At 43.5% G+C, this 21,187-nt stretch overlaps 1 protein-coding gene across 2 annotated transcripts; it reads right to left on the bottom strand.

The window, feature by feature from the left end:
• Positions 1-594: 594 nt before the first annotated feature.
• Positions 595-14,754, bottom strand: CHAMP1 (chromosome alignment maintaining phosphoprotein 1). Of its 2 annotated transcripts, none has more exons than XM_077482689.1 (2): positions 14,694-14,754; positions 595-3,423 (listed from the first exon to the last, which is right to left on the bottom strand). In XM_077482689.1, the coding sequence occupies exon 2, from the start codon at positions 3,382-3,384 to the stop codon at positions 1,267-1,269; it is 2,118 nt and encodes a 705-aa protein (XP_077338815.1). In that variant the 5' UTR covers positions 3,385-3,423; positions 14,694-14,754; the 3' UTR covers positions 595-1,266. The 2 variants fall into 2 exon arrangements, with proteins under 2 accessions (XP_077338815.1, XP_077338816.1); XM_077482690.1 differs by having other exon boundaries at positions 14,703-14,721.
• Between the last annotated feature and the right edge of the window lie 6,433 nt (positions 14,755-21,187).

A 21,187-nucleotide genomic window follows, 5' to 3' on the forward strand; every position in this document is an offset into this window, starting at 1 on the left:
GGTCCTGTAGAATAAAGCAAATACTGTATTTTTTAAGGAAACCACTACTGTGAGATATATGGAAACTGATAATCACTGAACTGAAAAACTCTCACTTACCTGGAACAAGGATCTAACAATCGATGTCAGAACCCTTTATTTGCATACTTGCTGCTCCAGATCATTTTAAAGGAGTTGTAAACCCTCAGGGTTATTCACCTTAATGCAAGGTGAAAAACCTTTTGTGCAGCAGCTCCCCCACCTGAGCCTATCGTTCCAGCAACGGGGACGAGCATAGCAGCTCCAGTCACTGCCTCGGGTCCTCATTGGATAGATGGACAGCAGCTGTCAATCAAATTGAGTGACACAGGAGTCAGGGCGGGGCCGAGTCCTCCTGCAGCAGGAGTCGGGAGCAAGCCCGCAAGTGTGCCCCCTTGGAAATTGGTTGGCTCTCTGTGGAGGCACTCAAAAAGAGGAAGAGGAGCGCCGCTGGGACCCCAGAAAAGGAGGATCGAGGCCGCTCTGTGCAAAACTCTTGCACATGAGGTAAAAAAAAAACACCTTTACAATCAATTTAAATGTAGAAGTTAAGAAGTAAAGTCCAACACAAATGACTAAATTAAATAAACACAACTTTAAGATATTGTCACGATCACAGTTCTTGCACAATATCACAAACAGCAGTACATAAGTTAGTCATTTTTCCAAAACCACATTAGTACTGTAGAAAAACAAAACAATGCACACACAGTAACATAATGCACTAGAAAAGCAGAATACAATATACAGACTATGCCTAGGAGCTGCAGCACTATTTACACAACTGCTTTGAGTTGATGATGTTCACAATGCTTAAAATTGTCATCAACACAAAGATAGAAGCCTTTTTATTTTCAGTGGCACTTTACCAGCTGGGTCAACAGCACAAAAAAAAAAAAAAGACAAAATAAAAATGCCTCAGAAATGCAAAACCAAACACTTTTCTTAGCATTAGATCACTGCCATTTGACATTTTCTAAAAAAACAATTAACCTACAATTCACTATACAGCTATAGTTTCTAGTGTAGAATAGATGAATTGTGGTTAAGCCAAATATCTATGAAGTGTTCATACTCAGCCTGTGCTGCTCCCTGCCAGTATTGTCACTAGAAGTAAGACTATTTAGGTAAAAGTTTGGACCTCAGAATTAGCATGCAGCCTAGGAGTCATAAAATGGCAGCTTCCATTTGAACTCACACAGTTTTTTTTTTTTACATCAAAAGAGTTCTGTCAGTTATAGGTTACAGTCAATCTTCCTCATTGTCATCCTCGTGAATGTCATTGAAGTCTAGTGGTTTAATGGCATCAAGCGGTGTAATGGCGTCAACCGGTTTAACGTCGTCAACCGGTTTAGCGTCATCAACCGGTTTAACTTCATCAACCGGTTTAACGTCTTCAACCGGTTTAACGTCTTCAACCGGTTTAACGGCCTCTTCTTTGTGGCGATTGTCACAGTGTGTTTGATGTTTTTTGAAACCCCTTGGATGGTCAGTCTGAAAATTACATCTGTGACATTTATATAAGCCTTTAGTGTGAGATGCAAGATGGTTCTTCAAGTGTGTCTCCATTACAAATGTTTTCCCGCAGGTTTTGCATATAAATGGACTTGGCATATTATGTCTGGTAATCAGATGGTGTAGAATGGGCCCCCTTTTCAAAGGTCGGCAATCACATAGCAAGCAATGAAACCTGCCCTTTACACGTTTAACATGTTTCAATATTTCTTCATCTTTACCAAAACCATCTTTATCATCTGATGCATCAATGGTTTCATGAACAGTTAGAGAAATGTCTGTGGTGTTTATAGTTTCAAGTCTATCCTTAGACCATGGTGTAGCTTTGTACTCTGAAAAATGCGGAACTCCAGGCAAGCGTGCAGGAATATTTATATTTGTAGAGGTACCTGCAAAGTCCTTCTGCTCAATAGGTGTGCTCTCATCAGGAATTTCATCATCTTCTGAAAATGGGGATGAACCTTTTAATACTGAAGTAGGAGGATCATCTGTATACTCAGGGTCTTTTACCTGAGTAGGAGTTGTATTGCCCTCCAAATATTTAGGCATATCTTTAGAAGGAGAATAAGCTTCCTCCTCATCAGAAAACTCCATAATACCCTTTGAAATTGCTGGGATGTCATCTTCTTCTGAAAACTCCATAATGTCTTTTGACAAACCTGATGTTCCTTCTTCAGAAAATTCCATTACATGTTTTGATACATTTGTGGTTTCCTCCCCTTCTGAAAACTCCATGATATTTTTTGCTGCATTTGCAGTTTCTTCTTCATCTGAAAAGTCCATAGCATTCTTAGGTATAATAGTGGACTCTTCGTCATCCTCTTCTGAAAAATCCATTATTTCTTTTGATGGAGCTGGAGCATCCTCTTCATTATCCTCAGAAAAGTCCATTTCTTTTCCCGTGGCAGATGCATTTTCTTCCTCCTCAGAAGAATTTTGGAGATCCTTTGATGGAACAGGAGCAGCTTCATCTTCAGACATGTTATCTGTAGGCTTTTCTTCAGGTGGCATCTCATCCTCAGAAATATCCTCAATCCCTCTTGCATGGTCAGGTATAAGGTCATCTTCTGAAGAGGACTCAGCCTCCTTTGCCTGAGGTGCAGTTTCCTCATCTTCTGAAAAATGTGGTATGCCACCTGGTAAAGCAGGTTCATCGTCATCATCAGAAAATTCTGGTATGTCTTTTGATAGAGAAGATGCTGCATCATCCGAAAATTCAATGCCAACTTTAGCCCTTACGGAGCTTGTTTTTTTTAGACTACTGCTAGTATTGCTGGATTCAGACTCTGGTAAATCAGGCTCACTAAAGGACTCCTTATCTTTAGTCTCTGCAGACATCTCGCTAACCTTCTCTATGCTGCTGCTTTTAAAATCACTGTCAGAGTTATCTGGGTAATCCTGAGTTGGTGCTTTCTCTGGCCAAGATGTAAGTGTATCATTCTCTTCACTCTTTACAGCTTCATTTGTCTTGTTTCGATCTTGCTCATCCACATACTTATCATCTTCACTTTCCAAACTTTCCGAGTCATTCTTCTCAGAGTCTACTTCTGAAGCTGGTTCTGACTTGGGCTCAACAATAGGCTTGGTTTCCTTGCGCCATTTGTCTGGCACTGCATGCTGACTTAATATATGATAATAAACATTGGCAAACAACTTGCTTGTGAAAAAGCATCGATGGCAATGGAACAATCGTGCACTTTTCTGGTAAAAAACTAGTTTTCCTAAGCCACCAGTATCAATTTCCTCGCAGAATTCTGGATGAATGGTTCCCATGTGAATTTGTGTACTCTTGAAGTCACTTCCATGAAAACTGCAGCGAGTACAGTCCAGCTGATTTTCTAGGATCTCCATTATTTCTTGTCACCAGCAATATCACAAATCTGCTAGCATCTAAATAATAATAAAAAAAAAAAGAAATGTAAAACATTTGGTGCAAACTTAAATTTAGACGTTACATGCATGCATGCATTTATAGTATCATTGAAAGGCAAAATATACTTTGATGGCACCCTCTATTCCCCCCTTTCCTGTCCTCCTCATTAAATTTTTCCAATGAAAATACAGACCAGAGATCTATATTTGCAGTGGCCTGGACAGCATGTCATGTTTGATGTCTGGCATCCTGCAAACTAGTTGCCATGTGTTGGGCAAGGCTATAGACAATAACCCCCATTTCTGCAGCTAGATCGGTACACTTATCCAAAACAGCCATTATTACAGTCTGCTTACTACTAACTGCACAAATTTGTTTTGAAAGCGAATGGCACAACACATGTGCAGGTCACTGATAAATTGCTCCATTCCAGGCATTTATGGAGACACCACCTCCAAGGCCATTGTTTTAATAGGACAAGTGTATGGCCACACACTGTAGTCCGGACCTTCCAAAAATGTTTATTATACCAAAAATCTGAGTAAAACCATCACAGCGCACCAGAATCCAAGGGAGATCTGTTGAAATATTTCACGCTAAGAGGTACTTATTCATAACGTTCTGAATAAGTGGTTCCTCAAAGATTTGTGGAGTGTCTTGACTACAGAGTGCGGGCAGTCCGACTGTATGTCTCTCAGTCGCAAGATGGGCAAGCACCTTAATGTAAGGACTTTTGGAATGGGTATTATGTGGATTGACCTGGACCTTTACTTTTGTTGCAAGCCACTACTGCTCAAAAAAATACCCAGAATATTCCAGAATTTTTTCCTCAGCATTCCTGATTCCAATTGAGATTTTAGCTGTTCTAAACAGAGGACATGCTATGGGGCTACACCTGTCTCCCATGCTTTATTTTATAAATAAATTCCTTCTCCTTTCCACTGGGTCCTTTAGTACCCCCATATCCTCAAATGAGAAGTGTTTGCTTTTAGAAGGGGACAGGGTCGCATCTAATCTGGGACATTTGTGCCACAACTTAGAATCTTGCTAGGAAAAGAGAACTTTTTAAAACTAGAAGAAAACTATTTGTTCCTTCTTAAAAAAGTTGCTCCCTGCCGACAACTGAATGTTAAGAAAACATGCCAGCAATTACAAACTCTAAAGAAAAAACAACATATCAGGCCCTGCTGGTCTGGATATTAAGGGGAACCCCACGCCAAAGTTAAAGAAAAAAAATAGCAGATCCTCCCCAAAATTCATTCCAGACCCTTATACCGAGCATGCAGCACAGCAGGTTAGAAAAGGGAGGGGACGGGTGAGCGACCCCCCCACCCCGAAACAAAACCCTTCAACAAGGGGCCAAAAAAAAAAACATTTTTAGCCATTCCTTTATTAAAAAAAAAAAAAAAAAAAGGTCCCCAAAGTAGATTTAAAAAAAAAAGATCTTGGCCTTAGAAAAGGCCGTGGCTTCGGCCTAGTTCCGGAGCGGCGGCCATCTTGGTGCACCTGTCGGCGTTTACAATGTGATCGCTCCGTCAAATGACGGAGCGATCACCTGTAAACAAACCGGCATCATGCCGACGCCGGTTACCCTCTCTGTACTGATCTGTACAGTGGAGGGGAGAAATCGGATGGCAGCAGCGCTGTGGGCTGCATCTGTAGAGCCCACAGCGCTGCTCTGTGACAAGTGCAGTCACAGCCATCCCTGCAATTCCCTGCCCTGACAATACTCTGCAATACCCTGCCAATACCCAACCATACTCAGCCAAAATTACATTGGGGGAGATGACGTGGATATTATAGTGGGGGAGATTGTAGATATTACAGTCGATTGCAGAGTCAATTACAGTGATTGACGTTGGATCTAATTTGAGGGACTTTTTCTTTTTAACCAACTCAATACAGGGAACTTACACCCCCTTCCTGCGCAGGCCAAACAAAAAATAAAATAATAAAAAAAAAAAGTTGTTCTTAGTTTCTGTCAGTAAATTTTGTAAATAAGTAATTTTTCTCCTTCACTGATGGGTGCTGATGATGCAACACAAATATGCAGCACTTATGGGTGGCAACGGGCAAAGATAGGCGGCACTGATAGATGGCATTGATGGTAGGGGTGCTGAAATTAATCGTTGCATCGGGATTCGGGTGTCCCCGATTCGGCATCGATGCATACGGACCGGAAAATCGATTGCGGGCGACGTCATAAAAACTTGCCCCGCCCCTCCCAGGAAAGCACTCCGAGCAAAGTTTTAAAATGACTTTTTTTTTTTTAAATAAATGGCGACTTGCAGTGAATGATGTGCCCTGCTGTATATGCATAAAAAAAATAAAAAAATGTGTCACTTGATTCCCGAAATTCACAGTAAATACATCCCGATCATGTGCCGTGCTGAGTCCGGCCCGCCTGTCGCCTCCCTCCTCTTTCCTCTCACGTCTCTCGAGTCCTGACGTCAGCAGGGAATTCTTAGCCCCCCCCCCCCCGACCTCTCTTCTGATATGATAACTATAGTCAGCGGGCAGGGCTGAGAATTCCCCGCTGACGTCAGGACTCGAGAGAGGAGAGAGGCGAGCCGGTGTTGTGCCGAGAATAGTTTCCACGTCAAAATATGTTCCCCCTGGCTCTCGGCTCAGACAGAAACTCCGCCTGTCCAGCCCTCTGCACTGCAGCTCCATCTCCTCCTCTACCCCAAATGCAAATCACATTTCCACAGTCCCCTGTACAATATTATTAGTCTAAAAAAAAATTATATATTATATATACATACATATATATATATATATATATATATATATATATATATATATATATATATATATATATATTTATTATGTACAGTGCCTTGCAAAAGTATTCGGCACCCTTGAAATTTTCAACCTTTTGCCATATTTCAGGCTTCAAACATAAAGATATACAATTTTAATTTTTTGTGAAGGTGATAAATAGAATCCACCTGTGTGTAATCAAGTCTCTGTATAAATGCACCTGCTCTGTGATAGTCTCAGGGTTCTGTTGAAAGAGCAGAGAGCATCATGAAGACCAAGGAACACACCAGGCAGGTCCGTAATACTGTTGTGGAGAAGTTTAAAGCCGGATTTGGATACAAAAAGATTTCCCAAGCTTTAAACATCCCAAGGAGCACTGTGCAAGCGATCATTTTGAAATGGAAGGAGTATCAGACAACTGCAAATCTACCAAGACCTGGCCGTCCCTCTAAACTTTCAGCTCAGACAAGAAGACTGATCAGAGATGCAGCCAAGAGGCCCATGATCACTCTGGATGAACTGCAGAGAACTACAGCTGAGGTGGGAGAGTCTGTCCAGACAACAATCAGTCGTACACTGCACAAATCTGGCCTTTATGGAAGAGTGGCAAGAAGAAAGCCATTTCTCAAAGATATCCATAAAAAGTCTCATCTAAAGTTTGCCAAACATGTGGAAGAAGGTGCTCTGGTCAGATGAAACCAAAAATCGAACTTTTTTCCCACAATGCAAAACGATGTTTGGCGTAAAAGCAACACAGCTCATCACCCTCAACACACCATCCCCACTGTCAAACATGGTGCTGGCAGCATCATGGTTTGGGCCTGCTTTTCTTCAACAGGGACAGGGAAGATGGTTAAAATTGAGGGGAAGATGGATGCAGCCAAATACAGGACCATTCTGGATGAAAACCCGTTGGAGTCTGCAAAAGACCTGAAACTGGGATGGAGATTTATCTTCCAACAAGACAATGATCCCAAACATACAGCAAAATCTACAAAGGAATGGTTCACAAATAAACGTATCCAGGTGTTGGTCAAGTCAAAGTCCAGACCTGAATCCAATCGAGAATCTGTGGAAAGAGCTGAAAACTGCTGTTCACAAACGCTCTCTATCCAACCTCACTGAGCTCGAGCTGTTTTGCAAGGAAGAATGGGCAAGAATTTCAGTCTCTCGATGTGCAAAACTGATAAAGACATACCCCAAGCGACTTGCAGCTGTAATCGCAGCAAAAGGTGGCTCTACAAAGTATTAACGCAAGGGGGCCGAATAATTTTGCACGCCCCACTTTTCATTTTTTTATTAGTTAAAAAAGTTTCAAAAATCCAATAGATTTCGTTCCACTTCACAATTGTGTCCCACTTGTTGGTGATTCTTCACAAAAAATACATTTTCATCTTTATGTTTGAAGCCTGAAATTCGGCAAAAGGTTGAAAAGTTCAAGGGGGCCGAATACTTTCGCAAGGCACATATATATGGTACAATATTATTACTCCTTCCATATAGTTCCGATCTGAGCCGAGAGCCAGGGGGGAACAGATTTTGACGGGGAAACCATTCTCGTCACAACACCGGGCACGGCCTATGATCGGGATGTATTTACTGTAAAATGCGGTATAGTGACACATTTTTAAAAAAAGTACATTCGTTTTTTAATAAATACAGCGGGGCACATCATGCAATGTAACAGCAAGTAGAGTACAAATGGGTTTGTACTCTACTTACACCTCACGCTGGCTGCATTTGATGGGCACAGGTGGCTGCGTTTGACGGGGGAGGTTCAGTATTTTTCAGTTTGTTTAAAAAGAGACTAGGCGGCCCAAGCGGAAGTGGGAGCTCGTCGGTAATCGTGATGCATCGCGGTTCAGTGGGCGGGCGGCAAGTGGTTAATAAAGGATTTGTCAAAACTGTGCGGTTTTATTTCCTTTTGACACTTTTTGTGTTGAATAGGTACAATCCAAACCTGCACGATTAATCGTTAATAGATCGCAATCTCGATCCCCCCCCCCCCCCCCCCACAAGATCTTAATCCACCATTTTCATGATTCAAGTAAAGTACAGAGCAGATCCCCTGCTCAGCAAAGCTGGCCCCCCTACAATCAGCACAACTAAAAACTCAAGTGTGTTTCTTTAGTAGAATAAAAAGGGTGTTGCGCGTCCTTATTTGGTTGTGATATTTCACCTTAATATTCACGATTGGACTATGTATGGGTCACTCTGATTAAACCCAATTGTTTTTTTTTGGATTCTTTATATTTTTTCGCTGTATGCACTTTATTACTCTATATTATATGTTTTATCACAGCACCACTGTCGCTGATATTTGAATTACTTGCATATTATTTTTAAGTTTTTTAATATTTTTGATATGCTATGCACAGATGCACTTTGTTCTTTTTTTCCTGATATTATTAAGCACGTTTGCACTTTGTTTTTAATTATTATTCACACTATCATATCTTTGACACTTTTAAGATATAGATGGAGTATTTAGTAGCTGCTGAGTTTTATTTTAGGACGCGCAACACCCTTTTTATTCTATTTATTTTTAATGAGAGCCAACTCATAAAGTGTTTGCTGCACCTATTGGAATAGAACTGTGCCTTTTAATTTTTTTACATATAGCGCAGGAGCCCTCATATATACATGTGTTTGTTTAGTGCCACAAAAATTTACATTTGTGCTGCTTTTATTTTTAAGATATTAGTAATTGTTTTTTTTCAGACTACGACATCACCCAATTTGGATGTTGGCCCTTTGTATGTGGCCAGGCTGTGTAAAAGTTTCACACATGGTATTGCCATACTCAGGAGTAGCAAAATGTATTTTGATGTGTCATCTTTGCTATGTACATGCTATATGTTGGAAATATCTGATAAATGGACAACTTTGTGTAAAAAAAAAAAAAAAAAGTTTTCATTTTTTCCCACATTTTGGATTGCTTCCACGTGAACTGACCCTGGCCTGTTTTATCAACTACGCTTTATGCCTACCGCTTGGACTGCTTGCACGTCATCTGACCCTGGCCTGTTTTATGGACTATGCTTTTGCCTACCGCTTGGACTGATCTGTTGCCCTGCTACTTTAGTACACAGGGGTCTCACATATGTGAGGGGCACCAGAATTTCTTTTTCCCGAATGGAGGAAACAATTTTTATTGTTTTTTCCGGTTTTCGGATTAGGGTCTGGAGTCCGGAGGCTTCATAGAGATTTGGGTGGGTCGAAGCCTCTTCCCCTGTGCACAGGTCTTACCTGATTGCAGCCCTCAGCCTCTTGCTGACTTACTGCCACCATGCCTCTGCCTGCCGCATGAACGGACCACACCACTACCTGGACTATGCAAATAATTACCTGTAGCAAGAGGCAGTATGTTTATGAAGGGCTGGAGAGCGGTACGATATCGAGTGTCTGCAGGTAACAGTGTACCAGGACCAATATTATGGCTGTGCTGGCTGTCTCTGCCTGGACAATTTCTATGGACTGCTGTGCTGACTATAGAAAATATTTCTGCTGGCTGCCTGGATAATTACTATTGCTGTCGCTAAGCACATCCCTGCCTGCTGCCTGGACCAGTGCTCTCTGTGGATACTACTAAAAGCACAGGTAATGCTTTTTTTTTTTTTTTTTTTTTTTTTTTTTTTTACCCTTTCCACAATAGAATTTATTTTGGATTGTAATTCTTGGTATGTACATGCTATGTGTTAGAAATATGAAGGGCCTTCAAAAATGATAAGTTGCCAGGAAACCATATGTCATTTATGCTCCTAGAACGTCTGATGGTGCTACTTGGATGTTGGGCATTTGTATGTGGCCAGGCTGTGTAAAAGTTTCACACATGGTATTGCCATACTCAGGAGGAGTAGCAGAATGTATTTTGGGGTGTCATCTTTGCTATGTACATGCTATGTGTTGGAAATATCTGATAAATGGACAACTTTGTGTAAAAAAAAAAAAAAAATGCGTTTTCATTTTTTCCCACATTTTCCATAAACTTCTCGAAAAAAAAAAAAGAACCGTTCAAAAGACTCATTATGCCTCATAGACTATACGTGTTTGCTTTCCAAAATTGGGTAATTTTGGGGGAAATTCCATTGTCCTGGTGCTCCAGGGCCTTCAAAATTTTAATAGATGGTTGAGAAATGAGATGTGTCATTTATGCCCGTAAAACGCCTGAAGATGCTACTTCAATGTTGGGCCTTTTTATGCGGCCAGGCTGTGTAAAAGTCTCACACAAGTGGTATCTCCATACTCAGGAGGAGTAGCAGAATGTATTTTGGGGTGTCATCTTTGCTATGTACATGCTATGTGTTGGAAATATCTGATAAATGGATAACTTTGTGTAAAAAAAAAAAAAAAAATGTGTTTTAATTTTTTCCCACATTTTCCAAAAACTTCTGGAAAAAAAAATGAACCGTTCAAAAGACTCATTATGCCTCATAGATTACACGTTGGGGTGTCCTCTTTCCAAAATGGGGTCATTTTGGGGGCAATTCCATTGTCCTGGTACTCCAGGGCCTTCAAAAGTGTAATATGTGGTTGAGAAATTAGATGTGTCATTTATGCTCGTAAAACGCCTGAAGATGCTTCTTCAATGTTGGGCCTTTGTATGTGGTCAGGCTGTGTAAAAGTCTCAAATATGTATGGTGTCGTCATACTCGGGAAGAGTAGCAGAATGTACTTTGGGATGTAATTTGTTGTATGCATATGCTCTGTGAGAGAAATAACCTGTTAATATGACAATTAAAAAAGAAATCTTCATTTTGCAAAGAATTGTGGGATAAATAACCACATTTAAAAAAAAAATCATCATGATACTTACTTAATACCTTGGAATGTCTACTTTGTAAAAAGGGGTCATTTAGGGGGTATTTGTACTTTCCTGACTTGTTAGGGCCGGTTCACACTGCAGGCGAGGCGAGGCGACTCCGACTTGCCTCGCCGCGACCTCAGCAGCAACTTGCAGATGACTTCTGTATAGAAGTCAATGCAAGTCGCCCCGAGGTCGCCCCAAAAGTAGTACAGGAACCTTTTTTCTGAGTCGGAGCGACTCGAGTCGCTCCTCTCAGAACGGTTCCATTGTACAGAACGGGGGCGACTTGCGAGAGCGAGGCGAGTCGTGTCGCCTCGCATTGCCCGCTGTGTGAACCGGCTCTTAGTGTCTCAAGAAATGAGATACACCTGATATACTGAAGGCCTGATCAGATGTGATCAATTTTCAGTGATTGGCACCATAGTTTGTAGACTCTATAACTTTCACAAAGACCAAATAATTTAGACTAATTTAGGTTATTTTTACCAAAGATATGTAGCAGTATAAATTTTGGCCAAAATTTATGAAGAAACATTACTAATTTGCAAAAATTTTTGACAGAAACAAAGAAAAAGGCTTTTTTTTTTTTTCACAAAATTTACGGCATTTTTTATTAATAGCACAAAAAATAAAAACCCACTAGTGATTAAATACCACCAAAAGAAAGCTCTATTTGTGTGAAAAAAGCACGCAAGTTTCATATGGGTACAGTGTTGCATGACTGAGTAATTGTCATTCAAAGTGTGAGAGAGCTGAAAGCTGAAAATTGGTCTGGTCAGGAAGGGGGTGTAAGTGCACTGTATTGAGGTGGTTAAAGAAAGCACATGTACAGGCATGTCTGAAGTTTGCTAATGAACATCTGAATGATTAAGAGAACTGGGTGAAAGTGTTGTGGTCAGATGAGACCACAATCAAGCTCTTTGGCATCCGCTTAACTTGCCCTGTTTAGGAGGAAGAGGATTGCTGCCTATGACCCCCAAGAACACCATTCCAACTGCTAAACATTCAGGTGGAAATGTAATGCTTTGGGGGTGTTTTTCTGCTAAAGGAACAGGACAACTTCACCGCATCAAAGGAACAATGGACGGGGCCATGTACCATCAAATCTGGGGTGGGAACATCTTTCCCTCAGCCAGAGCATTGAAAATGGGTGGCATGACAGTGACCCAAAAACACACAGCCAATGCAACAATGGAGTGGCTCTCCCTGTCGGGGGGGGGGGGGGGGGCGGGGGGGGTGTCTGTGCTGATAATTAGCACATTGATTATCAGTACAGTCCCCATCAAAAGGTGCCCATCAGCTGCCAGCCTGTCCCCATAATAAACACATGTCAGTGCTCACAACAGTGCCATTCAGTGCCCCATCGAAGCGCCACTCAGTAATGCCTATCAGCTCCTCATCAGTGCCGCCAATAATGCCAGTTGTTTTTTGTTTGCTTCTTTAAATTGTCAGTCTTTTTTTGTTTTATATAGCACAAAAATAATTAACCGCAGAGGTGATGAAATACCACCAAAACAAAGCTCTATTTGTTGGAAGAAAAAAGCTAACAATTTAGTTTGGGTAGTGTTGCATGACCAGGCAATTGTCAAAGTGCGACAGCGCTGAAAGCTAAAAATTGTCCTGGGCAGGAAGGGTGGGGGGGGGGGTCCGGGCCAGGATATGGGGGCTTAAAGATTCTGATAAGCCCCCCACTGGCAAACCCCTGACAACCACCGGCTAGGGTTGTCGGGAAGAGGCCCTTGTCCTCAACATGGGGGACAAGGTGCTTTGGGGTGGGGGGTGCAGAGGGCATGTGACCTGGTATGGTTCAGGTGGGGGGGCACTCGCTCCGACAAGGGTCTGGTATGGATTTTAGGGGGACCCCATGCCATTTTGTATTTTGGAGAGGGGGGGTCCCCTCTGAATCCATACTAGACCTGAAGGGCCTGGTATAGACCTGTAGGGGAACCCCATGCTGCTGTTTTATTTTTCACAATTTCATTTATTTTTACATTCAACTTTCAGCGGGGAAGCCCGCTGACAGTTGATGATTCATCGGTTGTTAAGGGTGTGGTGGCTGGCTTGTCGGCCCCCTGCTTAGCAACCAGATATGTGTGTTCACAGTGCATTTAGCTACTGAAGGACCGGAAGATTTCCCACCCTTAATGAACAGGCTATTTTTTGTGATACGGCACTGCGTCACTTTGACAATTTCGCGGTCATGCAATGCTGTACCCAAACAAAATTAAAAAGTTCAGCAGATCGCAAGCCTATATGTACCCTTGCTCTCCTCACTGCCTATTTTGAAGCTGAGTTCCACCCAAAAACTGAACTTCCGCTTTAAGTGCTGGTGATCTCCTGACATGCCACATTTGGCATGTAATTTTTTTTTTTTGGGAGGAGCGTGTACCCTGTTTTTAGAGGCTCCTACTTCCTCCCCTGGCACCTTAAGGAAGATCACCTCTCCCCCCCCTTCAATCTTCTGGGGCTTATCACAGGTCCCAGAAGATTGCCTGGCCACTCACAGCCTGGCACTGGCCCGGATGTGAAGCCACAGCCGGGCGCCCAGTTAGAATGCCAGCATCGCGCAGGAGGGGAAGAGAAGCGGGGCTACGTGCATCCGCATCGTTGGACAGGCGAGTGTCCGATTAAAAGTCAGCAGTTACACTTTTTTTGTAGCTGCTGCCTTTTAAATGGATGGAACTCTGCTTTAAGGCAATTGTCATTAACAATCGTGCATCGCCCGTTGTTTGGGGTGTTGGTATTACTTTAACAGGTTGCGTTTGGTCAGCAATCACAAGTTGGGAAGTTTTTTCCCGCAGACACAAGATGACATCACCCCTGCAGCATGTAAACACCCCCAGCTTAAAGTGGTTCTATAATACGGCTTACCTGTAGGTACTAGAAATATCATCTAAACCTGCACGGTTTAGGAGATATTTACCATATATATGCTTGCGCCATCGGCAGACATGCCTCGAAGAAAGGGCACGATCGTGCCGTTTTTAAAAGTCCCGTGCCATGACCACTGGCTCTCACGCGCATGCAGAGGAGTAACGTCACGGTACTCCGGCCAGTCACAGAGCCGGAGTCCACGGCCCTGGTAGGAAGAGGGGTGAAGATGGACACGGCCACCAGTGGGGACTTCATTTGCAAATAAGTGCAACATAATGGGCTAGTATTCAATGCAAACTAGCCTATTATGCTTTTACTTTGCAGGGGGAAAAAAACCCATTAGGGTTTACTTCCTCTTTAAGACGATACATAATCCTTCCACACATCTCTTCATGAGGAGCACAGAGAAGCTCTACCCCCAGTATTAGTGTGGGATACCTGGGATTATACGAGTACAGAACTGGCCGAGTCTCTATACCGCACACTCATCACGTCCAGAGCGCCAACTGCAAACAGGCCACGCCCACCGCTGTGTACTTTTGCTGCGTTTTCTGCCATAAACCATACACACCTATCCCCTCCGCACTAGCCAGGGCCCCACTTCTACGCCTACACTGTGACCTTGGTGCAAACCCCAACACATTATTCATTAGCTAGTGGCCGCTCGGGAACACCACATGTCGTACACCCTTCAGTACTGCTCCCGACCACACATGAGCAGCTCGTTACACTGCACCCACGTGACCCAGGTACTGCGCACACTCACTGTGCACCCCGCAATCTTATATACACACACACTCCCTGCAGGCATCACCCACAACACTGCCCTGCGAGACATCTTACCGCGCTCACCAGCACGATTCGCCAAGCACCGCCTCCCCCTTACGTCACTTCGCAGGCGACGAGACGCGGGACAAATCAAAAGCAGCCATGCTACGTCATCACGCTGGCCCTGACATTCGTCATGTGACTGAATTGTGTTTGTTTGTTCTCGGTCACAGTAATAAGAGAGTTCATTCACACTTTATTTACTACGTTTGAAGAAGTTTGTAGTAAAATAATAAAACAAATACTTTTTTTGTACATTTTACTAACATTTTGGTTATGTAGTAAGGCCCCTTTCACACATGCTGATGGTATGTCCGTATTTCATCCATCCGTTTGCGGATGAAATACAGACATCCATTCATCCCTATGGGATAGCGGGTGTCTGCGGATGAGCATCCGCAGACACCCGCTATTGTCCGCCTCCGCAAATGTCCGATTCTGCAGACGAAGGAAAATCCTATTTTTCTGTCCGTCTGCAGAGCGGATCGGATGAACACGGACACACGGTCCGTGCTCGTCCGATCCCCATAGAGGAGAGCGGAGAGCTGACAGGGCGGTCCCCGCACAGTGTGCGGAGACCGCCCTGTCCGCAGCCGGCTCAGCGGGGACAACGGAGCGATCCCCGCTGAGCGAGCGGATCATCACGGGGCGGATCATTACTGATCCGCCCCGTGTGAAAGGGGCCTAATGGTTTAATCAACATAGTATTCATTTAGTAGAATTATTTAACTACTTCAGCACCAGGTCAATTCTAACACTTCTCATGTAAACATCTACATATTTTTCTAAAAAAAAAAAACCCAAATAAATTTTTTGTTAGTTTTTTCCCACAAATAGAGCTTTCTTTTGGTGGTATTTGATCACCTCTGGGTTTTTTATTTTTTGCGCTATAAATGAAAAAAAACTAAAATTTTGAAAACAAAAACGAATTTTTCTTTGTTTCTGTGATAAAATTATCCAAATTATTAATTTGTCTTCATAAATTTTGGCCACAATTTATACTGCTACATATCTTTGGTAAAAATAACCCAAATTAGTGGATATTATTTGGTCTTTGTGAAAGTTAGAGAGTCTAAAAACTATGGCACGAATCATACAAAATTGATCACATCTGATGTACTGGTGGCCTATCTCATTTCTTGTGACCCGAACAAGCCAGAAAAGTGCAAATACCCCCCAAATGACCCCTTTTTGGAAAGTAGACATTCCAAGGTATTAAGTAAGAGGCATAGTGTGGTTTTTGGTGTTGTCATTTCTCCCACAATTCTTTGCAAAATGAAGATTTTTTTGTTTTTTATTTTTTTCCCACAAAATTGTCATTGTAATAGGTTATTTCTCTCACATGGCATGTGTATACCACAAATGTTTTAAAAATACTAATGCGCTACACCTAGTAGTTAACTATACGACTAGATAAATAAATTAATATAATATACACAGGAAGCAGCCAGCAAAAAAACGGTGATCTCAACACCAAAAGTTGTGAATAAAATAAATAAATAGATGCGGCGCTACCTAAATATACATAAATAATGAATATAACTAATATGTCCAAATAGGACTAAAGTGCAAATGGGATACTAACCCACTATAATATAAATAATGAATTTACAAATAAAATATATATTATGCAATAAATGAGAACCTACATAAATATTCCAAGTACATAAAAAGATTCAAAATATAAGTGAATAAGTGAGAACATATATAAACCAATCCAGTGATTGTGTGCAAAAATGCAATATTAGCAAGTGATTGTCCACAAAAACATGCACAGATAATTATGAGCTAATAAAAAACAAAGTCCATGCAGAAAATTGTAAAGTGATTTCCAGAGGTGACAGTCCACTGCAAACTTCAGTGCCTCTTATGTGCACCACCTATTTCCCCCAGCCTCTCACCTCCAATATATGGCAAAGAAACTCTGTATGCAATCAGAAATGCTGCTGAATTCTTATTCATCCAGTCTCAATGTTCTACCGCTGTTTAGTGTATCGCTGTATATAAGCAGTTAGCATCCTCCCAATTTCTCCAAGGTATCCAGTAAATATGGAATGGAAGAACACAAGGGGGCTTTCATGTGTAGTAACAAGTAACAATTTATTAAATAAAAGCTATCCGCACTTACATGAAAGAAAGCACAGGAATACACTCGGCATTTCTGATTGCATACAGAGTTTCTTTGCCATATATTGGAGGTGAGAGGCTGGGGGAAATAGGTGGTGCACATAAGAGGCACTGAAGTTTGCATAATATATATTTTATTTGTAAATTCATTATTTATATTATAGTGGGTTAGTATCCCATTTGCACTTTAGTCCTATTTGGACATATTAGTTATATTCATTATTTATGTATATTTAGGTAGCGCCGCATCTATTTATTTATTTGTATACCACAAATAATTCCCCAAAATACATTCTGCTACTCTTCCTGAGTATTACGATATCACATGTGTGGGACTTTTCCACAGTCTAGCCACATAGAGAGGCCCAACATGCAGGGAGCACTGTCACGTGTTCTAGGAGAATAAATTACACATCTAACTTGTTGACTACCTATTACACTTTTGAAGGCCCTGGAGCACCAGGACAATGACACGTGACACTGACGTGGCACTGATGGCAGATGGCACTGATGGCACGTGACACTGATGGCACTAATACGTGGCACTGATGACACTTGACACGAATGACAGATGGAACTAATATGTGGCACTGATGACACGTGACACTGATGTGGCACTGATGACAGATGGCACTAATACGTGGCACTGATGACACCTGACACTGATGACAGATGGCACTAATACGTGGCACTGATGACACGTGACACTGACAGGTGGCACTGATACCAGGCACTGATGACACGTGACACTGACAGGTGGCACTGGGGACATGTGGCACTAGGGACACGTGGCGCTGGGGACAGGTGGCACTGGGGACAGGTGGCACGTGGCACTGGGGACAGGTGGCACAGATAGGTGGCACTGGGGACAGGTGGCACAGATAGGTGGCACTGGGGACAGGTAGTACTGGGGACAGATGACACTGATAGGTGGCACTGGGGACAGGTGGCATTGATAGGTGGCACTGGGGACACATGGCACTAACAGGTGGCACTGGGAACAGATGGCACTGATAGGAGGCACTAGGGACAGGTTGCACTGGGGATAGATGGCACTGATAGGTGGCACTGGGGACAGGTGGGCATGTGTGTGTGTGTGATTCACTGTGTGTGTGTTTTACTGTGTGTGTGTTTTACTCTGTGTGTGTGTGTTTTACTGTGTGTTCTCACTGACGCCGCAGCTGCAGCATGGAAGCTCTCCCTCCTCACACGCTGTCTGTGTGAGGAGGGGAGCCGGCGATAAGAGATGATCTCATATGTTTACATATGAGATCACCTCTCATTCGACAGGCCGATCGAGTGCTAAATGGCCGCTGTGATTGGTCATTTAGCACGATCTGTGATTGGCTGTGTCCGAGGGACACGGCCAACACAGAACTTCCCCGATGCGCGCCCGCCTTCAGATTTAAAAGGGATTTCATTGAATTTGTCTGTGTACTTATACCTAGACTCTGGATTGCCAGTATTCTGACCTTCCTTACAAAACTTTCATCCATCCTGCTTAGGTGAGTGGACACCTGTTACTATACTAATGTTTACTGCCTGTCTGCTGTGCTCTTTCCTCCCTGCATTCCCTATACACATTTTTGACACCATGTATCTCTTTAGGCTTGCCTTATTTCCTTTCCATGGAGACCACTGCCCTAGCAGATCACCGTCAGCCCATTAGGTAAGGGGGGAGGATTTACCTTGGTAAGTAGTGAAGATTAAAAAAGAGAGAAATCCTAACGCTGCCTAAATGGTTAGCCCTACCAGGTTCTCAAAATCATCTGAATCAAGGCACAGAGAGACCTCACGCAGGAGAAGCCATTCTGGCCACAGACGGAGCCGCTCAAGTCACAGGAGAAGTCGCTCAGGCGATAGAGGGAGTCGCAGGAGAAGTCGCTCCAGATCATATTCTAGACACAGCTGCACCTACCATACTAGATCTCCTGTGCATAGACAGCGATCCACAGTGCGACCCTCCAGAAATGCATGCTGGATATGTGGGGCCGCAGTTCTCCCCGACAAACTGGCCTGCTGTAGGTGCTTCGAGGAAGCTACTAAGGAAAGAGAACCATAGTCTAAAGAGCCTGTAGCTCCACAGATACTTACTCCGGAGACAGAGTTGTCGACGCAAAGTGCCTCACCTGCTCCCCCCAGTACATCAAGAGAGCAGGAATCCCCGTCTGACAATGAGGGGTTGGATGCGTCTGGCGGTTTCAATTTTTTCATTAATAGAACCATTCGTCAAATTGGTTAAAGAGGCGATTGGCTGGGAGGAACCCAAGGAGGCTCAACCGAAATGGAAGAAATACTTCTCGAACCTCAAAAGGGATTCAGAGGCTTTTCCGTTCATTGAAGAATTGGACGATTTAATTAAGGAAGAATGGCAAGGCCCTTTGAAAAAAATCGAGCCTGAATAACAGGCTTACCAAATGATATCCCCTGAAAGGGCCTAAAGTGAGTCCTCTCGTCTCTCCTCCTATTGTGGACGCATCTCTCATGTGATTAGCCAGGCATGTGACACTGCTGATTGAGGACGCTGTGACATTCAGGGATGTTCTGGATAGAAGGATTGACATCGGATATGTAAAGGTCCTACCTAGCGGTAGGAGGCACTTGCAGACCGGCAGTGGCACTTGCAGCTGTAGGCAGGGCCATCTCCAGCTGGTCGGCGAATACCGAGAAGTTGGTCTCAGAAGGCACAGATCAGGAGAGCATAGTAAAGGCTCTACAGGAGCTAAGTCTCGCAGGGGGTCTTTGTGGCAGAGGCATCGGTGGATGCGATTAAATCGGCATCAAGGGCTGTGTTGGCATCTGTAATGGCCAGGCAGGCACTGTGGCTGAAACCCTGGTCGGCGGATCCTGTCTCTAAATCCTATTGATGCCACATTCTATATGACGGCGAGAATCTTTTTGGTGCAAAGCTGGATTCAGCAATTTCAAAAGTGACTGGTGGGAAATCGGGACTGATACCATCAGACAGGAAACCGAAGCAGCAGAGACCTCCTCCCTTTAGGGGTAATCTGCCAGACAGATACAGGAATGCAAAAGCTTATAGGCCGGGGAAAGAATACAGGAGGAGCTGGAAGAAACCCCAAACATCTTTTATGAAATTCTAGAAACCCAAGACTCCCGCTTCCGGTGACCAAAAGTCTTTTTGAAGGTGCACCCGCCCAGCCAGCAGTAGTGGGGGCAAGGCTTTCAAAATTCAAGCTGGCTTGGGCAGAAGCAATAAAGGACCCATGGTCAGTGGCTACTGTCTGTTTCGGGCACAGATGGTCTTTCAGAAGACGTCCCCCAGGGGATAATTTTTGTCCAACCAGGCTTCCACCATCAGCGAAAAAATGGTTTCTGCTGACCAGTTACGCTCAAGAGCTTCTCCAGAAGAAAGCAATAATAGAAGTACCTACATCACAGAGGGGACGGGAATTCTACTCCCCATTGTTTCTGGTCAAGAATAAATCAGGGGACCTTCGCCCAGTCTTAGATCTGAAAAACCTCAATTGCTCCATTCAAGTGGAGACATTCAAGATGGAGAGTTTACAATCGATCCTCCAAGCCATAAATCTGGGAGATTAGATGCTTTCCATAGACCTCCAGGACGCCTATCTTCACGTCCTGATCCATGTCGCCTTTCAGAAGTTCCTTTGGTTCTCGGTGAATCAGGGCCACTTCCAGTTTCAGAATCTCCTGTTCGGGATCTCTACTGCCCCCAGAACCTTCACGAAGGTCCTGCTACCAGTGATAGCGTTCTTAAGGGAGAGGGGATTGAGAGTCCATCACTACCTGGATGACATCCTCCTCCTTTCAAGCAGCCAGGAGTCCCTTATCCAACATCCAGAGGTCCTAGTTGCCATTTTACAAGGACTGGGCTGGTTGATAAACTGGAAGAAAAGCAATGCTCATCCCACCCAGAAGATGATCTTCTTGGGTGCGGAGTTGGATACCCGGACAAACACGGTGGAACTACCGGTAGAGAAGATTTCCCTACTGATTCAGAGGGTGAGAAGAGCATTCTCAGCAACATCCCTGCTGGCCAGAGCATGTCTCAGTCTTCTAGGCTCTCTGTCTGCGACCATTTCTATGGTCCAGTGGGCCCAATGAAACACGAGACCCCTTCAAACTTCCTTTCAGCCTCAATGGGACGGCTCATCCATGACCCAACCGATCTACATCTCGGAGGAGGTCAAACAATCCTTGTAGTGGTGGACTCGTCCCTGCAGTCTGACGAGATGCAAGCATATAGTTCCAATTCCTCAGAAAACGGTAACCTCAGATGCCAGCCTGGAGGGATGGGGGGGCACACTACCAACATCATGCAGCCCAGGGCCACTGGCCATTCAGGATCCAGGATGCAGTCTCAAATGTGCTGGAGATGAAAGCAGCCTTTCAGGCCC

This window comes from Lithobates pipiens, unplaced genomic scaffold, assembly GCF_037356315.1.
Source record: "Lithobates pipiens isolate NorthernLeopardFrog02 unplaced genomic scaffold, aLitPip1_a1.2 Scaffold_16, whole genome shotgun sequence".
NCBI lineage: Eukaryota > Metazoa > Chordata > Amphibia > Anura > Ranidae > Lithobates > Lithobates pipiens.

Bases quoted from the DNA above. Each gene is read 5' to 3' on its own strand.
- CHAMP1 (XM_077482689.1), bottom strand. From the start codon at position 3,384: ATGGAGATCCTAGAAAATCAGCTGGACTGTACTCGCTGCAGTTTTCAT.